The sequence below is a fragment of the Hippocampus comes genome, unplaced genomic scaffold (genome assembly GCF_001891065.2).
Source record: "Hippocampus comes isolate QL1 unplaced genomic scaffold, H_comes_QL1_v1.1 scaffold420, whole genome shotgun sequence".
NCBI lineage: Eukaryota > Metazoa > Chordata > Actinopteri > Syngnathiformes > Syngnathidae > Hippocampus > Hippocampus comes.
The window spans coordinates 124,841-135,472 of NW_017806163.1; the positions used below are offsets into that span (position 1 = coordinate 124,841).

The 10,632-nt window shown below is 42.5% G+C and overlaps 1 protein-coding gene across 1 annotated transcript in view; it reads left to right on the plus strand.

Annotated features, from left to right (window-relative positions):
- The first annotated feature begins 346 nt into the window (after positions 1-346).
- kcnb1 (potassium voltage-gated channel, Shab-related subfamily, member 1) overlaps positions 347-10,632 on the plus strand; it is a 27,606-nt gene continuing 17,320 nt past the window's right edge. The window contains exons 1-2 of the mRNA XM_019895713.1: positions 347-765; positions 2,980-3,634. Coding sequence (XP_019751272.1) covers positions 3,059-3,634 — 576 coding nt within the window. The 5' untranslated portion in view covers positions 347-765; positions 2,980-3,058. The remainder of the gene's footprint in view (positions 766-2,979; positions 3,635-10,632) is intronic.

Below are 10,632 nucleotides of genomic sequence, written 5' to 3' on the forward strand. Positions count from 1 at the left end.
GATACCATTAAATTACAAATATACTTTATATATATATATATATATATATGTGTGTGTGTGTGTGTGTGTGTGTGTGTGTGTGTGTGTTAGTTGGAATAGATCTATGTAGTATTTTTTAATATAATTATCTTATTTTGCTTGGAATTAAAAGGAGCCAGCCACACTTTATAACAAATAATTCATAAATTGAGCATCTTCCAAAAAAATCGCATTCCCCCAACGGCCCCCCCCCCCTGCCACACACACACACACGCACGCACGCACGCACGCATGCACGCACGCACACACACACACACACACGCACACACACACACGGCTCTTTGACACACTGTGGTGCGTTCAGATGTCAGGGCGAGGCTGAGAAAGAGTTAACTCCAATGTGCTGTGAAAAAAGACCGGCGCACCGCCTGCCTCGAGAAGACCTCCTCCAACTCCTCCTCCCCTTCCTTCTCCTCCTCCTCTTGCAGCTGTTGCGGCGGACTGGGAGCACTGGTCCGATTCCGAATGAGCACCCCCTCGGTACTTGTTGATCTCGGGGCCGGGTTGAAAGGTGCTGCGGGGCGAGGAATGCGGCGGAGTGAGGCGTCTGGAGCTCACTAGACGCGGATGACATGTCGGGAGGCTGAGGAGGGTGGGAATGGATGGCATCACAGCTCGGCTCGAGTAGACCAGTGACGGCGGCTCCTTTTCTTTTTCTGCTACATCTCCGTCTCTGCTGGAAGCCAACAACAACAACAACAACAACAACAACAACAACTCACCACGGTACTGCCACGATGTATGTGTATCATTACCAAAGCTTATATCATCATTTGATCGCGCTGCATGATATGTATGGTTGGGCTCGGCTATGCGCCAAATGGAGCACTAACGCATTGGAGGCGATTTGGATCCACAACATTATTTGACATCCTGAAACATCGCCATGGGTGGAAATTGTAATTGTAAGCTGTTTTGGCTTCTCTTGAGTCATATGTGAGCCAATAAGCGAGAGGAGGCTGCTTTACGAGAGGGTGGGAGTGAGGGGGGGGGGGATCATTGTCGTCCTCGTAGTGTGTGTGCGTTTGTTGGATCCTCACAGTGGCATACGTGTGAGAATGAGGCTCAAGTGTGTGAAAGTTTTTTTTTTTTTGTGACAGTGACGGGCGAACGCATTTCCAGACAGGAAGCACCAAAAAAAAAAAAAAAAACAACGTTAAAAACAACCTCAAAAACAGGCATTAAAATGCGAAGCACGCCCGGCCTCAGAAGAGTCAACCCTCGAGGGAAACAAACAAACGACAACATCGAGGCTGTTTGTGCATTTGTAAACGGGAACGGACGGGCGAGTTTCAGCACTGGACAGCTCCGCCGCGCGTCTCCACCCACGCCGCGTGACAAAGATCCAGTGGCTCACAAACAATTAAAGAGGAAACATGAGGAAAGATGAAGCTGTTTTCCCTCCAGGGCTGCCGTGCATGAAACACATTTAGCAGATTTATTGCCGCAGATTCGATTATTTCTCCCTGGGGTTCTGATTTGATGGGGCGTCAAATTGATGTACGATTGGCCAGGAAGTTTTATTTAACCAAGGTGACATTCTGTGTGTGCACCTGCGAAATACAACGACATCCATTATAAGAGATGTGTCAGTAATTCTGCCCTTACAAAGACAATAACATTCAGATTGACACAAATTTAACAATAATTTCATCCCGGTTATGATTTGCAGTGTCGTAGAACGTCATCGTATCATAATGAGATTATCTTGTAATTTTGGATATGCCTTCCAAACTGTGTGGACTGAGCCCTGCCGGGAATATAAAAAAAAAACTGTCACAGTTGTCCATATTAACAGCCAAAAGCATAAATATACAACACATTATGAACTATAAACGCGAAAACATAATTTCAAACTCATCATACGTTGCCTTTGCAGCCCATAAAAGTAGCACTTACCAAGCCATATAATATGAGACCTCTGTTGTTGTTCGCGTGAGCTTTTTAATTGTCACTCAGTAGAGCAAAAACATCCACGTGACAAAGACTGCAATTTCCACTAACAACCCTTGCTACACTTAGCACGTCGTGTGCACAACATTACGTCCATGTTTTTACAAATGAACACTAATCCGAAAGAACTGTCACAGTGTGCGGGGTTTTGCAACTAGTTTTCGTGAGTGGCTGACCATCGGCCATTAACTTTGCTGCAATTTAAAATATGAATTGCCGTCAAAGACGTCGCAATGCCACAGTTGTAAAAGCCAATCAAAAATACGTGTGAGCTTTCATTAATAAATGACATTTTCCGATACTAAGCGTAAGTGACACCAAGCCATCATGCTGTACCCATTCGGTATTATGCAGTATGTACAAATGTTTTACAATAATATTTATAATTTCATATGTACCTGTGGCGAGAAAGCAAAGCGCGGAGAGACTGTTGCTGAAGGTCACAGTGAATGGGGGTGATCGATTTGCCAACAACTTCTTAAAATATCCACACTCAAGCTTTTATTGTCCTCTTTTTGTGGCAATCTATTTATTCTTTGACAATCTCGCCATGTCTTTGCGGTTCAATTATAGTTCATTTACAAAAACAGTACCCTGTATTGGATCCGTATCTTCAAAACTAGATACAGGGCGACAGTTTTCCTGTTGTGGCGGGTTGGTAGATGTGGTGTTGGTGTTCAGTGGTCCTGATAAAACTATGCAGCTCTGCTTACCCTTTGGTTTTGATGATAAGCAGCGGGAGGAGAAAATTTTTGCATGATGGTGCCTCTGCATGAAAATGTTTTAACTGTAATATCTTCATTATGGCTCTGCTGGACCTATTAAGGTTTTTTTTTAAATAAATAAAACTGTTCCGATGGCGATCTAATATTGTGAGGTGTTGTGCTAAAACATGTAAACAATCTAAGACAGTTTCGCCCCTGAGTTTAGTGACGTAATTTTGCATACTAATTGCCGTTTTTTATTGCTATTTTTATTTTTTTTTAGAGACAATAATGACAACAAACATGGCAAAGTGGACGCCATAGTTGTGGGTGCTCACCCGCTTCTCGTTTGTGAGGTTATCATGGAGAAGTCCTTGGCGGAGTTCAACAAGGCCGGCTCCCAGTCAACATCGTCGCTCCCGCCCGAGCCGGTGGACGTCGTCAGTAGCAAGTCATGCTTCCGGAGGGTCCGCCTCAATGTGGGCGGCCTCCCGCACGAAGTCTTGTGGCGAACGCTGGACAGGCTCCCGCGGACGCGTCTGGGCAAGCTGCAAGACTGCAGCAGCCACGAGTCTCTGATGGAGGTGTGCGACGACTACAACCTGGATGAGAACGAGTATTTTTTCGATCGCCACCCGGGCGCCTTCACGTCCATCCTCAACTTCTACCGCACGGGAAAGCTACACATGATGGAGGAGATGTGCGCTCTGTCCTTCAGTCAGGAACTGGACTACTGGGGCATCGACGAGATCTACCTAGAGTCTTGCTGCCAAGCCAGGTACCACCAGAAGAAGGAGCAGATGAACGAGGAGCTGAAACGGGAGGCGGATAATTTAAAGGACAGGGAAGGGGAAGAATTTGACAACACGTGCTGTGCGGAGAAACGAAAGAAACTGTGGGACCTGCTGGAGAAGCCCAGCTCGTCGGTTGCTGCAAAGGTAATTATCAGAGATGAGGTTTAAGAGATTTACGCTACACTGTGTGTATGTGGCACATAGACCCGTGACAAAAAAAACACAAAAACGCACTTCCATCACATTAACCGGGCAACCTAGTATGTGCCGCTTCTCAGATATGCTTTAGGTTAACGCTAATCTGTGCATCCCAAATAAAACTCAATGCAGCTCTGCTTACCTTTTGGCTTTGATGTGATGGCAGGGGCATTACGCCGATGTGGAAATTGTGATTCTGGATTGCGAATGATAGTGCCTCTGCGTGAGGGTGTTTTAGAAAGTGGAGTCAGGCGTCGCTTAATAGGGTTTGGATCTTCGCCCAGACTAAGTGACCATTTCTTCGAAAGCGTAACGTGGTGTGTGTGTGTGTGTGTGTGTGTGTGTGTCTGTGTGTGTGTGAGCATGCGCGTTGGGATTTGATCAATTTCACATTTGATAGACTCAACTATGTGTATATGAACAATTAAAATGTCTATTTTCCATAAGATGTTCACTCCAAGTACATTTTAGGAAGCGATTTAAAACGGACTTGTTTACATTAATACATGAGTGGGTAGATAATCTCGCTCTACAGTATTGTGATACTATCGCTTTCTTTGGCAAAACTTTGCGATCACATCATTTTACGAGCTTCTGTGTGATTGTTATGAATCGTGTCTTCTGTCACTCTTCGTCACAATTTTATGACTAAGGCGGCATAAGCGTTCCGAGTCGTCGTGACTATTTGCAAGTGACAAGATGGCTCGAGATGACATGAACAGGCTTGTGGTGTCGCCGTCCTTTGTTTCATAAGGGGTGGGGGTGGGGGGGGGCTCAAATTGGGACGACAAATGCAAATTCATCTTCGTGAGAATATGGATGTAAATTTAAGAGAGGAAGTAGGTCCTCGAGTTTGGAATGATTATAGTGCGAGATGGTGTATTTCCCATTTGAATAAGGTCGTTCTTCTTCTAAACTGCAGTTGTTGCGTTTGTGTCAAAACACAAGAGCGTGCCGAACAACGGGCCACTCTTCGATTCTTGCTTCATGTTAGGACTGTAACCATGGCAACAAAGCCTCAGTAAGTGGAGATCGATCCTGGATGGGAAAAGGATGGGAGTTAAATAATATACATGCATGAATTTTTATTTTATTTTTTTTTAAATTTTAACATGCTAACATTGAATTTGAAATGCAGCAGTAGTGTTGGATTACTGTGATGCAGTCAAGAACAATGATCAACAATCATTTTGAAAGTGAGACATTATTTTCAGGCACTGATCAATAATGAAGGGCGACCAGTTTGATCCACATTTCTGAAATAACAAAGTTAGCATTCATTAGAAGTCGCTATTATGAATTGATATTCATTTCTGTGAAGCCACCGATCATGTTTAAAATCTCAGGAGTTGTTTACATTTTCAAATCAGCACTTCCACAACATTGCTAGGAAACCTCAATGCCCCATCGACGGCGAGCTATATTTAGAACAGACCCGCAGGCTACTCATGTGGTCCTTGGGGGCACCATGTTGGTGGCTTCCGCTCTAGAAAGAGCAGAAGCATTTTTTTTTTTCCTGTATCATATCCAAATGAGTTCGTTGAGTAAAAGTGTACCGATTGGTGAATATTATGACTATTTGTCACTGTGTTTATTATTGTTGTTTAGGGTGCATTAGTGTAGGAGTACATGCCATGTTGAGAGGTTTCTAATATTTTGGTTAGCTTATGAAAATACTTGAACTTCGAACAACTGCTCTCATTCTGTACACTACGATGACAATAATAAACATATTGAGTTGATTCTTTTCTAATGGAGTCAATCAAATCAGAGTATTTTTATCTTGTGAATCAAAATAGATGGTGGAGGTGTCAGAAATAGTTCATAAAAGAACGCTGTTTGATGAGTGTTTTTGCTTCAATACTGACTGCTATTAGAGTGAATCCAGGCCATTTGCTGGAGCTGCGCGAGTAACCAAGGAGAGGCTACATTTTGGTCAATGCCTCCATGCATTACAAGACGTCAAGAGTGTCACTCGACTGCACTTATTTGGCGGCATGTGCGAAATGTTAGACAAGCCCTTTCTGAAATCTGAGCAGTAATCAAACGTAAGAGTCAGGAATACCACAAGTGGCCTTTAAGTCAGTTCCATTAACCTGCCATGCGTGTTTTTGGAATGTGGGAGGTAACCGGAGTACCCTGAGAAAACCCACGCAGGCATGGGGAGAACATGCAAACTCCACACAGGAAGGCCGGAGCTGGAATCGAACCCTGCGCCTCCACACTGTGAGGCCGATGCGCTAACCAGTCGACCACCGGGCCGCCCATAGTTAACGTAAAATAACAAAATACAGTAATATAACACAACACATAAGACATGGACAGCCATATCCATATTCCAGCACACGCCTTGTTGTTTTGAAGTAGTGAAAGAGGAGAGAATCAAAGTGTCCGTTCACCAGTGGATCGGAGACGTCATGCTCAAAACGTGCGCACGTCTGCTACAAGCTAAGTTTGAAAGTAGACAAGAAGCTGTAGCATCCATTGACGGAAAAAAAACAAAACAAAACTCGAAGCACTGACCTTGGTGCTGTTTTCTACATCGCAAGAGGATCTACTGCGCATGTCAAACTTTTTATAAGTCAATGGCGACCAAAACCAGAAGCTAATTTTACTCATCATAAACTGCATACTATTTATCCTGATCATCCCCCAAAAAATATCGATGCAAATATTCTGAATATAACATTTCATATACATTAATTTTTTTGTCTTATTCAGGATGACTCAGCTGAGCGGCGGGGCAGCTCCCTGGCGCCCTCTATTAATCAGCTGATTCACGCATACGAGACCTTTAAAAGTCTTCATTGAACACACCATTCATATTTTTGGATTGTGGGAAGAAGTCAGAGTACGCGCAGCCAAGATTTGAACCCGGGGTGAGGCAGATGTGTTTACCAAGTGTGCATCCTTCCGCATATTGAGACACACCTCTTAACCAATCAGTGATTGAATTAGGGGATTGTTCAGAACTTCAATGTTGATTCTGTCATCTGAACAAGAACATTTTATATGCTTGGCTTTGTGGAAGCAGTTTGAAGAAAGAACCTTTCTGTCCAAGTGCACAAAGAAGGGGAATGCTTGCGTGAGCTTGGTGGGGATGAAAGCCAAACAAACACCTTTGGGATGAACTAGAACAGAGACTGTGTGAGTCAGCCCCTTTTCTGCAGCAGAGGTGGCAAAGGTATACTCACATGATGTACCGACACTTAGATATATTCAGAGAATCGGAGAAAAACTCAAATCGAGACTCTGAAAATGTACTGAAATCCAAACAAGGCTTCATTATTATTGTTAAATGATCTAAAACGGCTAATATTACATTATTACTGTCAATTACGTACAATACCCATTTTGGCAATATTGTTGTGAAGCCACGAACAAAAAGAAATGTTTTTCAGCGCCCAAAATTATCTAATGATAGCAACAAAACATACAATACGTAGTTGAGAAAAAAAATGCCGGTTTGCTTTGCTTTTAACGTCTTGGAGAAGACACGGCGACAGGCTCCAGAAATTGTCAACACTTTGAAAAAATGCGCCATTACGAACGCTTTGAATCCATCAGAAAATAGCCTTCTTCTTCTTCTTCTTCATGTGAAGGAAAGCGATGTAAAAATCCATGTTTATTGTGTTAGAGCCAAGAAAGCCAGAGTCCTTTTCAAAAAGGAGACGAGCGCCTGGGAGTCGGAGCTCTGCCATGGCTCGCTCCATTAAGACCTCCCGATAGTGACGGAGGACAATGTCCCGTGTACCCCCCGTGCACATTGTTCTCACTGAATCCACCGCTCCGATCAATAAGCCACCCGGTGATAAGTAGACGCATTAAGACTCGCATCGGTTGAGGTAAAGAACTGCGATCCCGAATCAATTTCCAATTAGCTAACACTCCATCTACGACAACAACGTGAACGCTTGCACAATTAAACACGGGGAATTGGGTGTTTTTCAAAGATAATGACGCTCGGATTGGATGGATTGAGTGGGAATGGTTTACTAACGTGTGTAAAAATGAGCTGCATCAGACTGTGGCGCAATAAAGTCATCAAAATCATCAAAGCATATCAACAATAGAAGATGGTGCAAATAGGCCATCCGATTGTAATCTGTGTGTGTATGTATGTATATATGTGCATGAAGACAGCACACACACACATATATATATATAAAATCCTGTTATGATAAACAGGTCAATCTAATGTATGATCACTCGTTAAGGTTCTGAGGCTACTTTTTTCCAACCTTTCCAACCTTCCTCAGAAGTTTTTTAACCATTTTACTGCCTGAAAAAAAAAAAAAAATTCAGGCATTTTGATGCTAAGCAGCTATGTTGAAGTGAGTTGAGGAGTTTCATGAGGACAAAAGTAGTGCCTTGCCACCGTCTTGTGGCATTATAAGCAATTCTATACCTTTTAGGGCATCATTTACTCATGTGTTTTCATTATTCGTGGCATGGTTGGATTCATATAGACAGTTTTTGATTTATCTTTTTCTGGATCTCATTAGATTGTACACACTGACCTAGTAACGTGTCCTATTGGGTGCCTATGGCAAATGACTAAAAATAAATCCTCTAATTGGGATTTCTATATTAAATCCAGATGCATGTGGGCTTGTCTGGCATCAACCACCACAAGTCCCAACGATGGCTCATCAGCAAGGGCCAGCGATGGTAACAGGCCATAAACGCATGGGGAATTGGCGGCGGATACAAGCACGAAACAAAATGTTGCCGAGCAACAAACAGGCACACCGTTGTTGAATATCTTGACCAAGCAAGAAGTGCAGCACACCTGAGAGGAAATCTTTTCAAGAAGAGGAAAGCTTTGTTCCCTCTTCCTCTTCTCCGTTCCTATCTCCGCTTCCTCTTGTATACCTCCGACTAAATGTCAGGGAAATGTCACATTAATTATTCTCTAGGAGGCCCACTCTCTGTTTACATTCTTCGGAAGGCACGCCGTCATCTGTCTCCTGTTCAAATCACATTCGAGCCACCATCAAATGACATTCTGTCTCTGAGGATTATAATAGTTATGTTGGCACACAAATACATATATATATTTTTTAAATCAGCTGTTTGAAACGCATCTCCCACATTAGAATCCCAATGAAACTATTGCCCACCATAAATCAATCATCAGTATGGTGCCTTTGTCTATGTGGAGGTCAAGATGACTCTCTTTCATAAATCAGGAAGTTTCTTGCTAACAGACAGAAAACGCAAATAAGTGCCGCGGTATCGCGTCACTTTTGTTGACAGGTGAGGGACATCGTACTTTACTTTTTTCCAACTTCTAAAAGGTTACCAGTTTTGTTTCATCCTTGTTGTATTGCACAATAAATGCATATAAAAAGTCTACACACCCCGGTTCAAATGTCAGGATTTTGTGATATTTAAAAAAAAAAACAAAAAAAAAAAACAAGACCAAAGTGTATCATTTCAAAACAGCTGACTTGTATCCCACTTTTTTCCAGACAAACTAAAACGAGGATCAGCCAAAAATAGTTTTGGAGAACGAAGAAGTTAATGAAAATGCTGGAACGGAGAGTGCAGACAGTGAAGATAAAAAAAAAAAAAAAAAAATGTTTTTCCTTCACTGTGATTCAAGACAGTATCATTTTTAATATTTAATTTTATATATATATATATATATATATATATATGATATACCAATTTCAGTTTTTAATAATGGATATGTATTCTTTCATAGTGGATCTGGACTAATGAATACATCCACATAAAAGTTGACCAGTTTCATATATTTACTGAAGGGCAACCAACACTCCACCATGTGTAAAACTCTTAAGACCCATAACATTTGTTGTACCAATACTATAATCATATATATATCCACGCTCTCCAAGTCCATAACTGGGGGGTCTAAAACATCCTAGTGGGCAAATGATTTCCTCTGCAGTCGGTTGAGAGCTGAGATGGCGAACGTGGCTGTCAGCACGCAGTGTGCATCAGATGGGAGGTGACAAATTCCAATTACGCCGCGCTCAAGTCACACTTAAGATGACACAGAAATGTGGCGCGGCTATATTCCCGCTCATAAATCAGTCTGCCGCACAATCCGAGACACGGGGTGAACCGAGCGAGATCCATCAGGCCGCCTGATAGCTGCGAACGCGTAGCCACTCAGATGGATGATGATGTATACGAGGCTGTATGAACACAAAATGGTGTCCCGATTCAGGGGCTGGATCATCAATTGGGGAGGTATTTCTAGACAGACAATAACAGGAGCCAAAAGTGTCCATCTGATGAATGTTTGTTCGATATTTTCTGTCAGTTTCGGGGCAATCCTCATCTGCTCGTGTGTGAGGGAAGCCGCGATGTCTTCACCTCAACACGATGAAGAGTTTTTCAAGCACGGTGCGGTCACCGATGATATTCTGTTACATTCAAATTGCATGAATCAACAACAGCTCAGCTCAAGTTATAGACTGATGAACAGGGAACGGCCCAGCTCTTGAGCTGTGGCTTGAACAATTGACTGATTTCATGGTCACACCAACACTTATCCTACTTATTTACATAGTGCACACACTAACTGGCACTTTACCGTATAATAAATGGAACTCAAGAAATCCCACATGAAGTAAGTAGTTAAACTCTTCTGCATTCTTTTTTTAAATTATTTTCCAGCGTATTCAATCATGTTGTGAGCAGACCGATGATTTTGTGGAGCAAATCTTATCATGCAGAAAAATGGCATCCGTCCTTCTCTGGCTTTCAGGAAGCCAAAGGCATGTGATAGCCAAAATGTTTGCAGAAATAATCTGATTGGGTTGATTTTTTTATTTTATTCATTTATTTTTTTGTGGTCTGAAATCGTGTATTGGATCCGATTAGGTTGTGCAGGTGTGCCTAATGAAAAGTCCAGTGTGTGTGTGTGTGTGTGTGTGTGTGTGTGTGTGTGTGTGTGTGTGTGTGTGTGT